This window comes from Monomorium pharaonis, chromosome 9, assembly GCF_013373865.1.
Source record: "Monomorium pharaonis isolate MP-MQ-018 chromosome 9, ASM1337386v2, whole genome shotgun sequence".
NCBI classification, from domain to species: Eukaryota; Metazoa; Arthropoda; class Insecta; order Hymenoptera; family Formicidae; genus Monomorium; species Monomorium pharaonis.
The window spans coordinates 4,480,418-4,503,432 of NC_050475.1; the positions used below are offsets into that span (position 1 = coordinate 4,480,418).

At 37.0% G+C, this 23,015-nt stretch overlaps 1 protein-coding gene across 1 annotated transcript in view; it reads left to right on the top strand.

Moving 5' to 3' along the window:
* The first annotated feature begins 230 nt into the window (after positions 1 to 230).
* The window catches only part of LOC105832044 (zwei Ig domain protein zig-8), a 312,677-nt gene continuing 289,892 nt past the window's right edge, over positions 231 to 23,015 (top strand). The window contains exon 1 of the mRNA XM_028193050.2: positions 231 to 1,240. Coding sequence (XP_028048851.1) covers positions 1,165 to 1,240 — 76 coding nt within the window. The 5' untranslated portion in view covers positions 231 to 1,164. The remainder of the gene's footprint in view (positions 1,241 to 23,015) is intronic.

Genomic DNA, 23,015 nt, shown 5'->3' on the forward strand with positions numbered 1-23,015 from the left:
TCGACAACAAGACGGACCCCTCGACGAACGTTGGGCGTGTGTGTGCTCCAGTGCACCCCCTGATCTCGCAGCCAGCGGTCATCCCCCCAGTGGCCGCGCGACGAGGAGAGATAGAGAAGAAGAGAGAGAGAGAGAGAGAAGAGAAGAGAGAAGCGGTCTGCGCGTAACCGGTCCGCGCTTTATCCGCGGCGAACGCAGCAAAGTCATCGCGCAAGCGCGCCGTGGCGAAGTGTCCCCCGCAGGATCATTTCGCGCCGCGACGCCGAGCGGCAGGCCTCATCCGCGCCGGCGGCCTGGTCCATGCGGGTTCAACGTCGTCGCGCGGGAGGACGACGACGACGACGGCGACGACGACGATCAGTACGCTCGTACGATGACGCTACTCGTCATTCGGCAGATTCTTAATAACGCGAGTTAATCCGGGTAACGCGACTCGCGGAGGATCAAGCCGACTGCCGATCGAATGTGGCCGACGCGCGCGTACCAGCCGGAGGATGCTGCGGCTGAGACTGGGCACTCGCGGATCGCGCGTCGCGACGCTCCTCCAGGTGGTAGCTCCACGTGAGCGCGGCTGTCATCGGGGACGCGTGCAGGTGCACCTCGGCCGCGTGACGGCGGCCGCGGGACATCGTCTGTGAGCATTCAGACCTTGTATCGTGGATTACCGGTTGAGGATTTACGGTCGATACGCGCACAGCCTGTGACAATACAGCTGACATATCGCTGGCATCCGCGTTCTACACGCTCGAGAAGCTCCCGTGAATTTCAGCGCGTCGACGCGGTTCTAGCGAAATCGTGCCTGCCGTCGCAGTGGTGGATAATTGATATCATCCCCAGGTGTTAATATCGTGGTGTAATTTTCTCTCTATCGAAACATACATGTTCATGCGAAAGTTAAAAATTGCTCGTGGTGACGTACAGAACACGTGCACGTATATGGTTTTTGAGAGCCTAAGTGTCTGTGTTGTGTTTCGAGGAGGCACTATACTATAACTGCGCTCTCATTGTGGAAGATACGGCACAGTGAGGACGTTGCACCGCAGTGCGTGGAGCACGGCAGCAGATCGTTAAAAAAAAAAAGGATCGATGATCACGCATTACGCTTCGCGATAGCGAGTACTGGTATAACAAGCCAAGGATCGGTAGTGCAGCGAGGTGTTAAAAATGCTGTGTCGCTGGCTCGCCGTGCTGGTACTCGTTGGTATTCTCCTGGTTATCGAGGCGATCGCGGTCAACCAAGGTACGTGGTTTGCAATCTCGTCCGAAATTCTCAGAACGTTAGTGAACGACTACTAACTCTCGTCCAGCGGGAGCCTGACTTCGCCGGGGAAAACTTACCGCGTTCTTGCGGAAATGCCCGAGATAACATACCCCTACGAGACTAATCTACGTAATTGAATGCTGTCAGCGACGAGAACCGATACAACCTCCTCATTTTCGTGCTCATTCGGAAAACTTATCACGTCGCTGAAATTAATTTTTTCAATGAAGTATACCACCGATGAAGTTCCTCTGCCTTCTCGCAGTTGGTTCTCGCGCGATTATACACTTACGGTGCAATTAACGTTCGCGTAGAAAAGCGTAATCGCTGGCGAAATGGGTGTTTAATAAAATCAAACGTGTAGCGTCACAAGAAATCTCTGCTCCATTACACAGTATCGGAGCTTTAACAACCTCCGCAAAGCAAGTTGAACTTTTTCGCAATCGCCTAATCAACGCGCGCGGTCTTGCATTACTAATCGCGAATTAATGAGAAACACATGTTCGTGAAAAACTCTCAAACGCTAATTAGCCAGTCAATACTTACACAAGACTTAAATTCATATTTACGTAGCGTTATTTCGAACATAAAAAAATTTATACTTTTTTTCTAGGTGCAAGAAAACATACGTTTCTAAAAATTGCACTGTCAAAATTTGAACAGCGTATAAAAAGGTGTGGCGAGAATATAAAATGCCCCACTTTATTTCCACATCACGTTTCTCACCTGTCAGATTAATTATTTACACGTGAGCTACGTTAATTAATATTTATGCGTAGAATTGGATGCGCACTTCAGTAAAGTGAAAGGATAAATCGTACCGAAAATAATTCCTCCCGGAGTCTCTCCTGAATGCCAGTAGCATCGGAATTTCCACACTGGGGTGAAATTGTATGAAGTTACGTAACGTTTGCTCACTCGCGCAGCGGCCTGGCTGTCGCTCATAGCGATCCAAAGTAATTACACGGGCGAAGATTATGTCAGTTCGACCGAACGCCGCACCAGCGCGTCCCACTTTCAACTTGCGGAAATACTTGGCGCGGCGAGTTCGCGGATGCCGAGTTTGGAAACATCGCGGTCGCATTCAGTCTCGCGCCGCTAATTGTCGGTTCATAGTCAGTGATCCAAGATAATTGCGCGGGCGGTGGCTGCTCGAGTGCGAATGCACCGCTCGGGGACCACGTACCGGGAGATGGCATACGTGCTAATGCGCGGAAACACGTGCGAGAATTTACCCCCTCCCCCCTCCCATACACACTTTAACCGTGCTACGACAACGACAACGACAATGACAATGACAACGACGACGACGACGATGACTACGAGATTGAGCGTAGCCATCACCAACGACATTTTATGACGCAACGTCAATTAAATAATTAAAAGTTCGGCTCATTTGCTCGACATTCGCCGAATGGTACGACCGTCGCATCGAAGAAAATCGGAAACCAGCTTACATAATCGCTGGGTTTCGTAATTACAGACGCGATGAAATTCTTACAATCAAAGCCCGGCAGAATGTGGCGTATCAGAAACGCGCGTACACGGAGACACGCAGACGGAACAAAAGCACTTGTCTCGCTTCGCATCGCCCGCGCATATTGGCCCAAGAACGTAATTGAGTGCGACGTGCAAACACTCACGGCGATTGTTTCGCCGTTTGTCAAGGGAGACATGATTTCACCACTTTGAATCTAGCCTGGTAGTCTGAATGTGATATTCCGCGAGATATAGCGTGCTTTATACCTACCTTTCGCGAGATTTTAACCAAAAAATTGGGGGAAAAAAATTCTGAAGAAAAATAATATTAATAACGACATCGAAAGATAAAATGTAATGAATATACAAGTATAAATGCTGAAATGAGAACATAACGAAAAAAGTGCGAGTTTCAACATTAATTATACTAATTTGTTAATACACAAAAAAATCATAAATATATATTCTCGGTTATTAATTACTACAGTGTCAAAATTTTAAGTTGAAGAAATTAGAATTAAACAGGTCTTGTAAAAGACTTCTTGCTCAAAACGTGTAAGAATTATTTCTTGCATTCGAATGATCCACCAGAAAAGTGTATTCTCCAAATATTCTCATATATATACTTTTGCAAGCCCTTTCAACGTATATTTTCTAAAATATCCTTTAAAACTAAAAAAATACTTTTCAACGAATTTCTTAACAATATTTTATGCAAACCATGTTTCATTTAATATTTGCAACAATTATATCGTTATAATTTAACATGCGAGTGCAATGTAGAGTTTGGTATTTAAAATTTTAAATATCGTGATAAAATTGTAAAAAAGTAACTCGAAAAGCTGACTAAAAGCTGACCTAATCATTTTGCATTTGCAGAAAATTATGTCTTAAAATAAACCTATAAATCACATCTTACTTATATATCATTAATAAAAATTAAGAATATCTGCAATTAATTTATGTTTTAACTAAAAGAATTCCCTCTGAAGTTAAGAAAATCCTCTTAGTGCTTATTTCAGAAGATATCCAATATTATTACAGCTATAAAAATAGAAGGGAAATTTTTAAGTTGAGAATACAACTTTTTCGGTGCCAGCTTCATCCGTTATTTTCCCATTCACATATCGATCTGACATATTTACGCGCGGATTTTATCGCCCCCGCCTAATTAATTGTTAACGGTCGCGGAAATACTTGCATGATCGGCGATGATGCGACCGTGTATTCGCGTATGCGTTCAACGCTAATGTGAGTTCAACGCCAACTTGATTGACGTATATGCGAATGAGTCGCGAGCATGTGGCTCTCTCATAATCAGCGAACGACGATTTCGGAAGCGCGTTTAGAAGCTATTTGTAGTGCGAAATTTAATCGATGTTTTCGATTAATGTTGGGACACTAATACTTTCGCGCGAAATATTGAATGCTTGACATGCCTATCAACCTCTTTTCAAATTTTCTATCCCATGACATAAAAGCCACCGCTATCAATTTTTATCAATTTTACAGCAAAATATAAATTTGTTGCAAATTTCATGAAACGAGCAAGTACGAAACCGTACAATATCATATCAGTTGGCATGGAAAAAGTAGCATTTCGGTTAAAAATTATAACAAATCGCATGCTATTGCCGTTCAGCGTAATGAAGAAATGCAAACTCTGTCAAACGGCTGAAATCAAAATAAATAATTCATGATAACGGCTCAAACGCGAATTAATTAACATACGTTTCGCGGCGCTCTTTGACGCACGCATTTTTAATATAACTCGCTTCCGGACGCAGCGCGTCGCGTGCAGCGCGTAATTACAATCGCGCAATTAACCGGGATCGCGATGTAGAGATAAGAGGCTTTAATTAGCCTGAAAATCGTGTCTTAAACTGAAAGAAAGAAAGACGATGATCCGCTTTACTTGTTAAATATATCCCTTTTGAGCGGTTTATTATTCAGATCGTCCGTCATTTTTTTGTCGTCGTTTATAAGCTCGCTTTTGAGAGAGAACATTATACATTCCCTATCTCGGGATCAAATGACCGGAAGAAAATATCAGGCTTTTAATAAAGAGAGGACAGAACTTCAAAGAGAGAGAGAGAGAGTTTTCTCCCTTTGTAAACTACTCTCCTCTCTAATACATGTCAAACAGTTCTTCGACGGGTATTGTCGATTAACCAGATGTAAGCAAGAAAATCGCAATCCTTTCGTAAAATATTGAAACTCGGAAATCCATTAAGACATGCGAAACGTCATCGCGAAGTATACGCGGTATGGTCGGTAAAAAGTACTCCGTTTCAACGGAAACTCGTTAAGACCGTCCTCTAATTGCAGAAAATCAATCTTGCGAAGTTGCACGGGCGGGAACATCGCTTTTCACCGACACGCACAAAATCGCGTCGTTAGTCTCTGTAATTATAGAGAGACAGTCTAGGCCCTGGGAGGGTGAGAGGGGGAGAAAGGAAGAAGGGGGGGAGCTCGTTTCGACTCGATCCAATGCGCAATTTTATACAAGTTTGCTCGAGAATGCGTCCTACGAAGCTTCATCAACGGAATCTTTGATCAATTCGTAATTGATTCTTCTTTAACGAAAATTCGATCGCGTGTTTTGCATCTTTTCAGCACGTTTTTTCAGCGTGTGAATATCTTGATGCCTAAGATCGGACTATCTAGATTGTGATTCTGTTAAAACAAAGCTCAAGTTAAATTACGGACGAAGAGATTGCGTTATACATATTGCATGATTCACGAAGAACACACGAAATATACAAATTGAAATATTCATGTTCAATATATGTATTTTAATATTTTCATATTTCCTTCATGAAAAAGTATCGGATTCAAAATAATCTGATTCAAAGATGCAATTTATGGTATGTTACACTTTGATCTGCATCTCAATGGACATGCAAACTTGAAAATCGTGACGTAAATTGAAAGATAAAAATGAGCGTTTAAGTTGTTGAGGATTTCCCTTCACATCTAAAATAAAACCAAAGGAAAGTACCGGTATCGAAAGTCATGAAAGCGCTCATTTTCCCTTCCGCGTTTCTTCAAGTGCCAATCCGTTTACCGAGACGTAATCGATAGCTTTGCTCTTGAATTCACTGAAACAGGTTTCGCAACACACTGCGGAGAGCGTGTAATTGAAAGTAGCTGACAAGCGGTCAAATTCAGCAGTAACAGTTCAAACAGCGGTTACACGTAATTTTCGCTGCCGACATGGTTACACGAGATTCTGGTATTACGAATCCACAATGTATACAGACGCCACGTAAATACGTTTACACATGCGTACGATTCTCATTTCCATTTTGACGTGTCACGTGAAGAAAGTGATTTTATGAGAAAACATTCCATGGGTTACGCAAACAGTTTCGGAATATGAATTAAATATAAAAATATAATAATTGTATAACAAGAAAATCGATACATCTACTCTATGTAGGGTAAAGGCGGACATTATGGCCATAGTTTTTACTTAAGATTATAATTTTCAAACCGGTGGTTTTTTTATTTCGTAATTTTCTGAAATTCTAGTGTATTTAATAAACTTTGATGACAAAATGTCTTGATCAATTAAAATTTATCCATATTCGAAGAAAAAAAACGAATCATGAAAGCATTTTGGCCATATTAAACGTAGGGTAGTAATATGGCCAAACTATAAGAAAAGTGTACAAAACAGTAATATTTTGCAAAAGTAAGGTAATTTTAATCGTACAAAACATAAACATTGAAACATTTGAAACATACACATTTGAAAAATAAACATTTAATAAAAAAACATTAAAAAATAAACATTTAATCGGAATGTTAAATCTGTCACTCGCTAACTATAAGAAAATTGCAAAAATATTTAATACGAGCATTGTGGCATTGTCGCCTTTACCCTATTTGCAAAAATCAATTTTATGTTTTATTCGCGCGTGTCAGCATAATTTGCACGATTGAAATTTAGCCTAAGTTCTAGAAATAATACCATATTACTTGATCATTGTATTCAATTTGATGTGCAAACGTATGTGAATTATGTATCCTATTTTGCGCATATGCATATATAACGTATGTTTCAATGAAGTTTAATTAACCATAACGAAATTGCCAGACGTACGATTTGCCTAGAAATTGCAAACTAACATCTCACGTTCTTTATTCTCTGCGATCCTAATTAATTCAATTATATTGCAGGAAATTAATTATAATTCAGTCTGCTAAATCCAACCGTAGGTATTAAAAACTAACAATGTCTCAATGGCAAAAGAGAGATGTCGCGGAAAATAGAATTAATAAATCCAATCTAATTCACCAAATTATCAGATTCATTAGACTAAAATAAGAAGCTAGTATTTATTATTCTCCGAAGAAAATTTTCGTTTATTCTATCATGAAGTACGAAACCAAAATATTTAATCGATCACAGCTGTACTTTTTGTTACGCGAGAACAAATGTCATTGATGTTTGCATTCGTCGTAATTAATCAAAGAGTAAATAATCGCGCCATCGATCATCGGGCACTTAACGCTTAATAAGAATACACACGGTGCCGTTTATAAAAATTGCCGAGGGAATCAATATTCTCTCGTAATGCGGCCAACTATTTGGTAGATAAATACACGCACGTCCCGATGAGAAAATCTCCATAATCATGCACGTTCATCGTCATAAATCACGTCCCGGGTACGGGTGGTTTCTGCGGCGGGGGCGCTCTGACGCGCACGATTTCTGGCTTCATATCGCGAACTCGTGTCCTGCTTTATGTATTACATAAGCTGGACCCGGGCAGCAGCTATAAGTCGATGACACGTTCTGCCGCCGGTTACGTGCGCGCAATGATTCCGCGAGAAAGCCACCCGAGGATACACCCTGTCTTCCTTCCTGTCTTGTAAACGCTAACGTGGAATAGTACTATTCGTGTTCAAGAGAAAACACAAGTGACATTTTTCGTATTTTTATAAATGACGATCCCTAGCAGTTGCAGACGTAGAAAAACAGAACTGCATGCTGCGCATACGTCTGTCGCTAAAATTATAACATTATTGATTTTCACGTGATATTCCTAATTTAAAAAATATTTTTAATGTTTGACAGAATTTTAAATACTAATAAATTAAAATCTCACACGCTGTCATATTTGTAATTCAAACTTTTCTCTTCAATTCTTTAAATCAGGATATACAAACTACGATTCCAAAAATAATATTAACTCTATTTATATTTCTACTTGTGGTGCTTAAATTGTGGTGCTGTTAATAGTAGATTTGTATATCAGACGGAAATAAAAGCAATGTAATAACAAAATGCAATCTTTAAGTCAAAATGCTCTCTCTCTCTCTCTCTCTCTCTCTCTTCCGCTCATAATTAATATAGCAATAGAATTAAAATAATTAGTAGAAAAATAGAAAATTATTGATAGAGTTGATGAAAAATAACGTGTTTATACAGTACAATTGCATTATCCAAGATTATTAATTATGAATCTCGTTTCATTAGTCTATTTATTACTTTGGATGCAATTTACAGACTATTTCGCCAAGAACAAACTACATTCATTATCCAAAATGTATACCTAATATGCTCTCAAGTGTTGATAATTATATATAATAGTGTATTCATATTTGTTAAATTATAGTAAACAACTATTTTGCATCGCTTCAGGCACTTGGAAGAAACTTTCAAATACCTAGACACGTATATGTCACGTTATATCCTTAGTTTACAACATTATGCCGACCTAGTAAAGGATCTTCAAGTTCCCTTCACATGATACTTAGAATGTCATTATATTGGAGATAGGCATCGATTACAAACTTAATCATGCGTAACGGAGATTAGAATTTCTGTTTCTCAAACGAAAACCTTTAATTACACTCCTTGTGAATCGCATCTTACGAGCAAAAGTGTACCATCCAATAAATACGTATTAGCGTTATCGTCAGGCGGAAGCGCTCGTCCCGGAAAAATTAAATGACCCGGGTCCATTAAATTTAAACACGGTATTAAAACACTCGGGATAAAGCGAGATTAAATTAGCGCGAGGGATCGCTTCGCTCTCGCTTATCTGCGGCACCCGCGAAATCCCTGGCTATTATTTACGAGCAGCTTAGCGCGTAGCATACATACATTTCCCCCCGGAATACGCTCCCCGTCTTGCATTTTTATTATCAGCCGAGATACCAAAGGATGGACGTACTACTCGCGCCGCGTTTCGTAACGAAGAAGAAGACCACGCGTACTGTCTCGCGCATGCATTTACGACCGCTCGCGTTTGATCGTAAATCGCCATTTACAACCTTATCCATACGATTTTTTTTTCCTTCCTCTTCCCAAAGTGCAGCTGCTAATAGGTTTCCACGCGAGCATTTCGATGCATTACCGCCAGGCGTACTTCCCCTTTTTCAAAACGAAAAAATATCCTGGTACACGAGAGTGTTTCGTATCTTGTAATTCACCTCGTTACAAAAACAGCAAAAAAGTATTAGGACGTTTTACTTCAGCACAAATTTGCGACCTGCATTCTCGTAATTTTGACGCGTACGTGCTTTTTCGACGAAAATTTCTTCTACTTCACAAGCAAATAAATGCTTTCAAGCTCATGAATACTGGATAAGTGGTAGTTTTATGCCTTCATCTTGTAAGCACTGTATGTGTAATGTGTTCAAAGGTGCATTGTGTTTATTTGCATCTAATTGGAAGTTTATCTCAAAATTCGATTCAAAGATAGCTGTATAAACTATTTAATTCGATGTCGACTAAAATATGAATTTTCCTTAAAGTGTAAAATAACATTGTAACTAGCGTTGTAAAATAAAAGAAAAGAAACATAATTACTTCGATAATATTTCACTGAAGAAAATAAGAAAGTTAATCTCTTAAGTATTATTATCAAAGACTGCTTCAGCAGGAAACTCTCTCGATCCCGATACAATGTCCTACATTTAATTAGCAAATTATCAGGAAAGTTCCGATGCGAAAGAAAATTATTTTCGATGTTACATTATTCATTCCGTAACACAGTTGCGTGTAACATTCAATTTTATTTCCGATACGATCAACAAGACGATATTTTTGTAAAATCTGAAAATCCATTACAGCCTTGATGAGATTCGTTACGCCGACGAATGGAAAAATATAAGCGGGACACATACGTTCGAGGAACGCATGACTTGACACGTCCCGATATATAATAATATAACTGATTCCAATCGCGAATACCGCAAGCAGAACCTGCTAATTGAAACGTAATAACGAAGCATTCAGCCCGCTCTATCACGGTGACGGACGTAATCATCGGTAATTTAGCAGCGAGAGGAAAAATACGAGAGTCATCGTACCCATTGCAGAGGATTATCCGGATTGAAGCGTAGAGCGCAAGGGAGACAGCCCTTTGTGTCGTTCATTAAAAAGACGAAAAAAAAAAGACGTTGTCATGCATGCATATTTTATCATGCGTGACGTCTCCCGTTAAAAACTGCAAATAAACGTGACAAATTTTACACGCTAAATTAAAAATATTAAAAGTTATTTGAATACGTACATAAACGTTTTTATTATAATGAAAATGATGCAAATAAAAATTGTGTTGCAACGTTATCTCTTGAAAAATCAGCTTACATAGAAACTATTAGCGATGTTACTCTTGTACCCATCTGTTACCGATAACGAATTTCAAGTTGTTTAATTAATTTCTGCCGCCGAGCTTACGAATTCGCGTAATAAGGATCGGACGTACCACTTAATTGCCTACCGTAATTAGTAGTTAACGAGAAGACGTTACACTTACTCGCAGCACAAAGCCGGCTAAAGGTTACCTGCAGAGGATTCTCTCGCAAGAGAATCGATGTTACCTTATAACGTAACTATATAATGACATTGTATAGTTGATCATAGTTATACTATGTCTGTGACAGCTTGGAATCTTGCTTAGAAGCTACAATAATGTCACATACAAAATTTTTAGTCGCGACGATACGATTCAAGCGAATGATAAATTTAATTAGTGTTTAAGGTAAATTAGTATTAAACGGAATTAATACACATAATGAGATAATTAATATTTTAATGTTATATTTAGTAATATATTAATCAAGATATAGAGAAGTTATTTCAAATCAGTTAATTCAGATTGCATGATACTGATGTATTTCAGAATCGTATTATTTTACATTTAACATTTTAGTTACCTTCAAATCTATCAGAAAGACAAGAACTTCCAGTTCCTTTTTTTTCCATATTTGAAATGAAAGAATTTAACATTTTGAGGTTCTATTCAAATTTTTAAAAGCTGTCTATATAATAAATACTGAAGAAAATATTTTCATTGATACATACATACATACATACAACCGAATAACTGTTTTTCAAATTCAACAATAAATAATTTTTGTTTATATATGTTCAGTGTGACAAATATCACGTGTTACCAAACAAGCAACAAATCTGTATTACGAATTTGTGGATTAAAGCGTATATTGACAAAAAAATTTACGCAACCGATTTGCACGTAATGTAACTATAATCGTTCTAGCAAAAACAAGAGATTATTAATCGAGGCGTGGCATAAAATGTTCGTACTACGAGATTGGTCGACGATATAAAAAGAATCCAGTCTGTATTTAAACTCCAGTACGGCCGCTGTTACCGTCTCGTATAATCCGCTTAAATTCGTTTCACCCAGCCAGAATGTCCAGAATTTGTATTATTACAGTCATTACTCTGGCCCTCGTACGTGCTTAATGGGCAGGTCTGCAATTGCAGAGGTTGCGAGTAAATAAATCGAGAGATGCTTAAAAGATACTAAGCGAATAAATTTTTTTCCACGGTATTATTCGAACCCGTTTTATTAAAAAATTCATTTATACCCTGAAATGTACTTTGAGTAAAAAATATTCGACATTTATAATTACAAGTGCACAATAAAATAATTACGATTAAAAGTTTCAGTTTTATATAGCCATTATTGCTATAATATTAGTAATGTGCCTGTAGAGAAGGAAAAAGATCACTTTTAACGAATGCAGTAAAATAGTGTTCTAATATTATTAATTATGTTACGTAACAATGTAGTAGTTTCCATATAACACTAAGTTTAATATAACTCTATATTTGTCGAGGGTTTAGCAAATATTTGTCTTTTCTAGGGTAATGTTTAAAATTAAAGAGTGTTAATTTACACGCATTATGCACGCAATGTACAAGAGCGATATTTATCCGCTTTAATGCGCAGCATCAACAATCTCGGTCGCGGCTTCAAACTTCTTCAAGTTTCATCTCAAGCGCGGATGATGCCTGTGCCATGCATGTATCCGTCCGAGTGTCGAGGAAATTGCCGAAGTACATGGAACTTTTGCCCGCTGTTGCCTTTGAGTCTGACAAATTTTCCGCCGCGGCGTCTATCCTCTCGTCTACATCGTGTCGCGACCCGGCCGCATAGAGAGGAGCTTTTTCCCTTGCGGCATTCGTGCTTGCAATTTTCTCAAAAGCCTTTCGAATTTCGAGCCATTCGCCGACGTCTGCGAACCGCGCCGGCTGGAGTACAATAAATAAATAAAACGATCCCGGTGTCATGCTACGTACAAATCGTATACTTTTAATCGCTTCGCTAACGCTTTATACGAAATACTCGGATTTATTAATAATGTAATCACGCAAGGTTCTTTTTCTTTTCTTAAATTCATGCAATTCGCATAAGACGATAAAAATGGCTAAAATTAAGAAACGCGCTGAAATACTTTTTCCTGCTTCCCTAATCATCTGCCGACTAGTAGTACAATATACTTTTTGCAAAATGCATTTTATACACGTTATGTGGCGGTTTCTGCTAAATCCCGTAATTTCATACTGCATGTTACACCTAATTTTGTGTCAAGATACGTCACGCTGTATAAATTATGCTGCAACTTTGAAGACAAGTTTAGGGTAAAATTTGCGAACATCGTTGTTATAAGTCAACAACAACATTAGCGGTTTCAGTGACGCTCTTGTTGCGAGAAAGTACGATATTCTGGTTCTTATCACATTTAACATTAAAATATAACTCTCTAATCCTGATTTATTTATAGTTTCTCTCTGAAATTTAATAGTGAAGAAGGTGATATTACAGTCACTGTAGACAATATGACTACTCGTATTATCTCCGTTAGTAGCTGACGTATTCGAGTAATTACTTATGGAATTACTTGTTTAACAGTCTGCCGTTATATAGTGGCGCTAATGTGATAATATGCAATAGTTAAAGTTTGTTATAAGGCATCTAGTTTCGAGCATTTCGAAACTTTTTCAAGGCAAATTTTAATTATACATACTTCTTCATTCTTTCCAAACTTAAACTTACTATCACATAAATGTACACTTGAGTATTTTTTGTTATTTATTCTTAGAAAATGAGAGATATTAAAGTAAAATTATGTTTCTCCAAAATGATCATCATTCTGCTGATCAACAAAATATTAATATCAACAAGAAAAGACAAAAAAACAGTATTAAGAGTCAAAACACGCTAAAAATATAAATTTAAATGACAAGTCTTTCCATTTTTTTCATTTCAAACAATTACATAATGTAACCATTTATAACACGCGACCTTAAAAGATCTGATGGGGAAACCTTTCATCATAGAAACTTACGCAATTTTCAAATGAGAGGTTTCCTTTTACGTTGAATCTCTAGGCGGTGCCATATATTTTTTCCCCTTAGGTAGAGCTTTCCCCGTAGAGCCGGATGTAATGAGTGTTTGCATCTCGTACATCATGAAGATAAGCCCGATCACATTTCAACGTCACAGAGTGGCCGCGTGGACTCTGAGAAATCGACTGCTCTCGTGTATCTCTTTTTCTTGACGTGCCGCAATATCTTTACCGACAAATAAATGGTTTATAGGCACGGATCGAATGTACAGGGCGCGTCTCCACGGGCTTCGCTTTTTAACCACGTTCTCTCTCTAGGTTCACGGTCGACGGTAACGTACGGCTTCTTCAAAACGATTGCGATAATTGTCTTGCGCAGTAAAGAGATCAAACGTGGACGAGTCTTACGGAAAGAAAACTGTCACCCTTTCTAAAGGGGATCTTCTAAAAGGAGATCTTAATGATGTCTGTAAGAAATACAAGCCTGTCGTTGTCTAATGGGCAGTGGATTGTGTAACAAGATAGAACGTGACAGATTCAATTACCCAATCACCTGGCTACCTCCTCAATTGTGTAATGTTCTAATCTAACCAGAGACAAGATTTAATGATGAGTTTCGATTAAAAGTCTCATATGTGGTAATTTATTCTAAATGTATTCTGATTAAAAGCAATTATTTCAATGTATATATAGTATGTTATACATATTATAATTTTATTTAACTTTCGTCGTTAGATTAGAAATATACCTTAGAAAATTCAACATATATTTATAGATTTTGTATTTTCGAAAAATACATTTAAGTGGAATAAACGAGAAATTGTAAAATATGCAAAAGTTTCCTCCAAGTTGCGAAGTAAGCATCTAGCTAACGTAGAATAACGACATTGCTTTCATTTCGAGATACGCTATTGCCTTAACTCCGCGGACAGTTAACGAGAATATTGACGATTGATCATATTTTTATTCGCGTTCGTCATATCGACTAACGAAAGACGACGTAGCCGCGTTCTCCAAGTCGAATCCCCGGTTGTGTCATCCATAACGTGCACTACCGTGAGACGTTATAAATAAAAGAACGTCGTAATCTCAGTGGTCGGTCGTGTCTTACGTATGTATGAAGGGGTAAACCGTGCCTCTCCCTCCCCCCCCCCCCCACCCCGAACATGTGCCGCGAGCGAACGGTGCGAGGGGCACGGACGGGCAAGCGGTGTAGGAGTTAGGCTGTCCGGGAAGTTGATATAGAGCCTCGAGAGACGGCCCCCACCGGCCTCCGACATTGAATTATAGCTACGGCTCTTAGCGAAACCAGGAACTTGTTATCCGAGGTTATGACAGTATAAAAATACTCGTCGTTAAGAGCCTCGAAGTTCGGAAGTATCGGTGCGCGCGCGTCGCGACGCCCGTCGACGTCTCGCTGAGTTAAGAACGTGTCAACGCAATTGTATCGCAGCGATTCTGAAACTTCAATAACCTGCGCGTTTTAAAGAAACGGACGGTTTTTAAGAAATAGATTAGGAAAGCCTTACTAAATTTTTACGACACCTGTTTTTCTGATTAGCGGAATAATAAAAATTCCGATAGATATATATCCAAGAGCGATAAGTCTCTTCTACTTAAACGATGTAGAAAAAGTGTCATATAAAGCACGCATAACTATAATTAGTTAATTTTAATTTATTAAACCGAGATTAAAATTACTTCACATTGAATAATGAAATCTGTATTTGAGTTTATAATTCCATTGCACAGTGTAATCTGAATTTTTCCTCTTTAAAAAAATTAAAAATAGAAATTTGAAAGCTAAATGTCAGATGGATTTTTTTCGTTGACAACTTCAATCAATATACATAACATATCTGTATTCTATTTTCCTAGTTACTACTTTACATACTTCATCTTGTATAGTTTATTTATCACTCAATATGTTCTATAATATATCGACTTTTAAACAAAAAAAAATCTCTAACAGAAGTGTTTCTTAACACAAGTGATCGATGATTTAAGTGATGTATCGTTAGTGAGGTAGTTCCAAAGTAAGAAACATGTTGTTCCAAGTTTCAAGAATTAATTAATCGTGGAAAATGCTATTTTTCTATACTATTATAGATCTTTTAAAAAGTGTAAATCTTACAAATTGGTTTCCCTCATTTATTTTTTGTATTATTATAACGATCAAAATAAATTGTTAAAATTTTTGATAATAAAAATTAAGAATAAAAAGTTGATAAATTTAATAAAATTTTATAAAACTTATAACATTTTAAAACCAATAAAATAAAAATTAAAATCTTGGATTTTGTAATAAATATTAACATTTTTGACAAATTGGCAAAAATCTTTCCTGTGTGCAACAATTGGTTCCTCTACAAAAAAAAAAATTATTTACGTTTACTCAGCATAAATGTAGTACCTTTCAACTTTACTCAATCAAATTGTGATTAGGTAATATAAAGTTTAAATGAAATAAATCGCATTTATCTTGAGTAAATGTTATAAATAAAGAAAATTGGTTGTCTTATATCTCAATCAACTTTGATTTTTTATCTTTTTTTTTCATATTTAATTAATTACCAATAAATTTTTAACGCGTAAGCTTGAATGTGTAAACTAGCGGCACGGATTTATTGAATACATTCTAAGGAAAACATTCTAACGAGTTCGACGAAAAGTCATAAAACGCATTGAAAAGAATCCATTGCAATGAATCCTTCATTTGACGTGGATTACGTTCTCGAAAACATTCATAAATGTAAAATTCGTGATTGTCGAGAACATAATTCGATTAAAGAGAGGGTTCTTTCCCTCTTAAATTTTAGGTTTGACTGAGAATTCGTGCAATTCGTTACGAGCTCCCGAATTAACAATCTATAATAAGACATTTTAAGTTAATATTAGACTACATTAGCGAAAATTTTCACATCATGCTTATTTTCATTAATTTTTCTCTGTACATGTACTTGCCATTTTATTAATATCACATTAATTAATGACGTCTTCACCAAAAAATTTAATAAATATATTTAATTTATTTATAAATTAATAAATTTATTTATAAATTTCGTTATTTGAATCATTACGCAAAATTATATAAGCATGATAAATACATATAAACTGAGGGCTTTCATAATCAACGATGTCTCTTTCGTAAGTTAAACGCAAGTGCAATCAGACGTTTGTCGACCCGTCTCATGCTTGCTGGACGCCAAAAGAGGAAAAGAAAAAAAGGAAAGAAAAAAAATACAGAAAAAATTCAGTCTCTACCAGACGAGGGACGTAAATTTATTTCAGAGACTCCGTTTGATTTCCCAGGGCGAAATCCTTTTGAAGAATCGCTACCCCTCCAGCATCGCCCCAGTCGGTGCCGCTCGCTTACGCGTAAGCATGAATAGGTTTTGACACCGCGACTGAATCTGCCGCGTGTAAAATCGACATCTGAAATTCCATATTTCCTGCGCCCGTTCTATCAAGCGCATGAATGGGGCGCATGAATCTGGTAGAACGCGAAACTCGGAGTGCGAGTGCCGATGACGAAGTGTCACGCAGGAAGAGGCGTTTAACTGGCGCACGAATTAATCGCGTTAATTGACTTGCGAGTTGATGATTAACTGGCGAACGTCAAATGCGAATGCATGCAGATCAAGCAGACAAACGTCCCAATGACATCGACACAAAGGATAATATCGTTCGCAACATATGCGATATAGTCCATTAATTATACTTTTGGCTTTATTTTTAATTAAAAGTAATATAATCCAATTTTATTTAATTATTACTTTTCTATATTAATGTTAATATTATAATATAATAAAATATAAAAATAAATTATAAATTATGTAGAAAAAAATCGTTGAAAAAGTATAAGTACGCATAGTCATTAAAACGAATTTTTCACTTTACGTATAAATCATATTAATGTATGATTTAAGTAATGTATGAAATAATAGTTATATCAATAGTTATATCAATTCAATTTGTATATATAAATCTTTAATTAAATACCAGTCTTGATACAATAATTTCTCATTATTCTAAATTAATATTAATATGTTAAATCACGCTTTTTACAATTACGTGAGATGCAAAATGTTTTATTCAGTTCATTGGATTCGTTAATAATATATTATACAAAAATAATTCAACTGGCTTGTCAAATTCTAGACTAATGTATCGTATAAATATGCAGTGTCGCGAAAGTGCAACAGTCGTTGTTTGTAAAAAAAAAAAGGAAAAACCTACGGTGCGAGAATTGACCGAGAAAATTGGGTGGTCGCGTCGAATTAGCCTGGAAAACATCTGCACTTCGCTGCAGAGGGCAGTGAGTAGAAGAACGGCGACTGATCCGAGAGCCAATAATTGCGCAGCTTACCATACATTACGTCATAAACTAGCGCAGCATTAGCGAAATGGAGCCGTGCGGATGTAAAATGATTATACGCGCCTCCAGACCGGTATGAACATTGAGCAGAGTACAGTGCCCGTGCTCGCTTAAGCTTTGTGTAAACCTCTGATTTAAAGACCGAGTCGATCGAGAACTTTAGTCCTTGCTTCAGCAAAGTAACGATCGCAGAAATTTATGCAAATTTCTCGAGGAAAAATTGAATGTGATAATTCAAATCAGTTCTCAGTTTTTTAAAATTTCATAAAGGTTACTCTATGTTGTGTTACATTGTGCGCAATAAGCAAAAATTATAAGTTTATTTTAGAACAAAGAAAAAAGATTTACTTTGTTCCATATTTATCATTTCCCTAAGAATAATCTATCGTTTCAGTGAAATATCATTAAATTATTCGTTATTTTTCATATTAAGAAAATATTAAGAAAAACTCAGCAATTTTATTCTATTGAAAAAACACATTATTTTTAAATAAATAATTTTCTGTTTTCTTTTTTCTCTTTCGATAATATTTAAAAAGTTTAAATAAATTATAAAATTATGATAACAAAATAATATTTCAAATTTTCAATCATATATTAAAATATAAGAAATTTAATGATAGAAACAAATAAAACAAATCTATTATTATTGCATAGGTGGTGTCGAGGTCAGTCTTTCTGAGTAAAATATAAAATCGAGGTTACATTTACTTTTTATATGTAACGCCTTTTAAAAAGCACTGCTCAGCAACGTATGCATAAATGAGAAATGACGTTATTAGGCCGTTTTCGCGCTCTTTTTTTTTACACCCGTCTGTTTCACGGGAGTTTTCGTCGCAAAACATATCGCACAGGTCGAGAGTATCTCTCAGAAAGATGCGTACGCTGCACGGAACAACAACTCTATTACGGGCCGCTTGTTCCAGTCAAAAGAAACCGGAGGAATTTCCCTTCATAGTCGGCGTCGAAATGCTCAGCGAGATCCGTGCAGAGCTATGTGTACGTGAGGCCGATTCATCCGCTGCCGCCTCTCCGGTATGGAGATACGCCAAAGAATTCCCTCTCCATTTCTCTACAATGTACCAACCGTTGAGAACTGCTACCCTCTCTTGCCTTTTCCCTCTTTATTTATCTTACGCGCCGCATTACTATGCCGTTGTGCTGACTATGAGAACTTTCGCTGGCTTTGCGCCCAATGCGTGAAGAAAAAAACGCGGGAATTGTTCTCGCTTAAAAATTATAAAACTAAAAAAAACAACAAAAACAGCGCGATCTAACCAATACCGTATAAAATATTAGAAACGCAATAATTGTCCAACTAACTATTCACAATGTATTACGATATATATATATATATATATATATATATATATATATATATTATTAGATTATAATTACTGGAATAAAATCTTTGTGGTTAAAGCAGTCAAGTTGTAAAAGTATTAAAACAACGGGTTGTGAAATACGATGGATTTTGCCTCAACCGTGGTGGTGGATCGTGCAGCCACTTGTCAGGTGTGCGAAATGTTAAACATCGCCTTAGTATGTTATTCCGCGTTTCCGATGCGCTCTATTTCATAACCGACCACGAGATTCGATTTGTGCTCCGCGAAACGCGTTTCTCATGATACTTTATCGTTGCCTTGCTTGCTGGTAAGGCTTCCGAGGCCATGCCGCTTTAAGCTCGCGCGCGCACTGTAAAGCATATCCAATTTTCGAGAAGATGCAAATAGACCTGCAGTTGCGTCCGTGTACCTGCGGGAGATGCGCCCACTCAGCCACCCATACACATACACACACACACACACACGCACGCGCACACACGTATACCCGGGCGTACGTGGCAACCACCATGTTTCCTTTAACTCGAGGCAGCGGTTGCATTCAATCACGACTAAAATGTAGGTTTCTTATCGCATGAAAACCTGTATGCACGGCGCATCGTGGCCGCCACATATCCTGCTGCACGCCGCGCTATATCGCCGTTGCATTACTTCATCCTTCACAGCTGCCGCATCGTTGCACATTCATGCTGTATGCATACATCCGTTCGCTCCTATTTCCATGGAGTTCGTTATGGGTGAGAACGGCATATAATGATAACATGAACATATAACGATGGCCAAAACAACATATTTTGTTGATGCTACAGATTTGCAATAATGTAATCCAAGCGGACAAAAATATAGCGGAGATTGCAGAATGAAGGTAAAGCTCCAAAAGCAAACAAGCGCGAACAGATGCATGGGTGAACAATTATCGCTGCACTGATATTATGCTTTTCGTACTTATTGAAGTTATTCGTTCGTATTTGTTCGTGCTTACCTGCTTGATCTGACGTAAGATATCATTTTGTAGATATTACAAAGTTTTAATTTAAATTTCATGTTTTACTTTCAATTAAAAAAAATCCAATTACAAATAAATCGTATAAATCCTTGATAATTATATTGTAATTATTTTCATTCTATTTATTAATATTTCAATATTGCTTGTATGAGGTTATTGTATATTTGTAATAAATTACTAAATTATAGAATATTAATAAACGTTCTCTCTTTTTTTTTTTCCTTTTCCTCTGTTTGTCCCTCTCGTAGCATCATGCCGCAAGTTCGACGCGACAGTCGATAAGTTGGCGGAAAAAAAAGAAAAATAGAGGAAATATATGAGCGATATATTAAATTTAATGGTATCTCCCGTGGTGTAAAAATATATCCAAGGCAATAATATCGTGACCCACATTGCCGAGCTATATTATCTCTTTAAAAAGTCCCAAAACTTTTTTCTCATGATTCATCCTAAATCCGTTCGCAACTCGCGCGTCATTTACGTTTTTCATTGCGATCCGATAAGCTCCGCAAACGCAGTTGCATTTTTGACGTAACACGCTGTATGTGAAAATTATTTCATTGCACCGCACACCATATTGTTTATCAACCAACGATATCGCATACTCCCAACTAACCCTCATATTTCGTCGCCGGAAGTACGTTTTTCCGATCAGTTTGTGCCGGTGCAGACTCGATTTTCCAGTGCATTATCCGCGTTCCACTATCATGGAATATGCCGCTCGATGCGTTGCAGTCCTTTCCTTCCGGACGTGCGAGGGAATATCAGTGCGGAGTATAAGTCGCCACTTTAATAACGTTGTTGAGTTCTGAATAAATTTGTATAATGCAGCATAAGCAGTTTCAGAAAACCGATCACTTTAAAAAAAATTGCGATTTCTAATGTATCACATGATGCATAATGTATCATATAATTTTTAAATATCGTTTTAAATTATTTTAAGTGTTATTTTTAGTAATCGTTATTTATTTCAATCAAAATTGGAACAAAAGTGTTAATTAGACATAAAACAAAAAATTTGTTAATGGATAATATTTAAAAAATTAATACTTATAATCGTAAACAAAAAAAAAAAAGATAAATGTTATCAAACTGACTAGAAATAATAGATTATTCATAAATATTTTAATTTACATAAATTAAAATCACATTATAAATGAAAAATAAAACCATCTTTTCTGAACTGTATAGTTTACCTAGCTTGTAGGATTTTTCTGCTCGAGTCATCACAATTTTTGAGGTGAATCGATTTGCAGCTAAAGTATACCCGAAATTGGACAGAGGTCACGATCGTGAGACATGCGGTGCATCGTCGCGATAAGAAATGCCATTCTCCGGTTCTAGTGGAAAAAGAAGCGTGCAAGGAAAATGGACCGTCGCTTCGCTAACGGCGTGCATAAAACCGTCGAAGGGGATATGTAGTATCATGGCAAGCCCGACGTATCGGACGGCCTTCCGAGTATAATCGTGATATACAGCCAATATTACGGGACACGTGGATACTGCAACGACGCCCTCGGACGCGACGGGGTGCATCGGAGAACCCTACCTATCCTAGAAAGCGCGACGGGGCGCAGAGAAAAGTAGGATTAAGCTCGGCAGGACGTATCGTAGAGTTTCGTAGCACACGCTATGGATTGCGGGCTTGCTCGTTCGCGCAATGTTGCGAAATTGGAAAGTTTCTCGAGAGGAAGCCGCATGTACGGATTGTGTAAACTTGGCCTACCACGCTCGGCCGATTATGGAACTGTCGGCTCGAAATTAGCGCCTGGTTCGGTAGACCTTATCACCTTTAGAACTACTACTACATGTCGCACGATTTGTTTTCGTGTCAACGAACTATCGCGTGTACAGTAAGGTGCAAAAAGGAAATCACAAAGTTCTTAATATATCCTAGTTAGGCTCATACAATGGAAGACTGACAGCTACAAAAAAATTATCAGTTGCAACACAAATTAAAATAACCTTAACATATATGACATAAATAAAAATCGAATTCTAAAATCCAAATCCAAATCGAAAAACTTGAATTTTAACAATCGAATCCTAACATCGAGACAAATACTCGTTCAAAATTTCTACATCGTGAATTTCGTATTCCGCTCGTGGTAGAAAGAGCACAAATCAACATCTTCAGGACATTCTACGCGTCTTTGCATATGCACGTCCGCACTATCGTTTATATTGTAGCTGTGTACACGATGGTCCGAAACGGCGAAAATTTATCGTAAGGCGGCTTTATGCTGCTAGCGACATTCGAAAGCGAGACATCCGTGTATAACTTTATGAAATGTATAACATCACGTCTTTTTCATATATCTGCATTTCGGCCGTACTGCGCCCTTCCAAGTAAATACATAATACATGATACTACCAGTTCATTTACATCGAATGTAAATCATACTACTTCATTTATAATATATTATTGCGAATCATTTCGCGTGAATTCAGTTTTAACTTGAATTCATTCAATTTTCTTTTATATTTTATCGCGCGTGTAATAACAAATGGTTACTTAATAAAGAATACCGGAATATTCTAACATCTGTATCAAATTTCTAAAATAATGTTAATAACATTTTCTTATATATTTCAATTATTATAGCAATGTTCAATAATAAATATTTATATTACAAATAATTATAACATATTAATTTAATAATGCAATATTCGATCTGCAGAATGTAAAACATATACTGCAATAAAATAATTATTATTATCGTTCAATAAATATATATACAATATTAATACTAGATAAAAGCCTATAAAGAAGATTAAATTTAAAATCTTAAAATAAAATCTATTTCCATGAAAATCATATACTGCTTTCATTTTAATCTGCTCAATTAAATCATTCTAATTGAAAACATTCAGAGTAATTAAGATTCATATTGTTTTAATTGTATTATTTATTTCAATTTTATATAC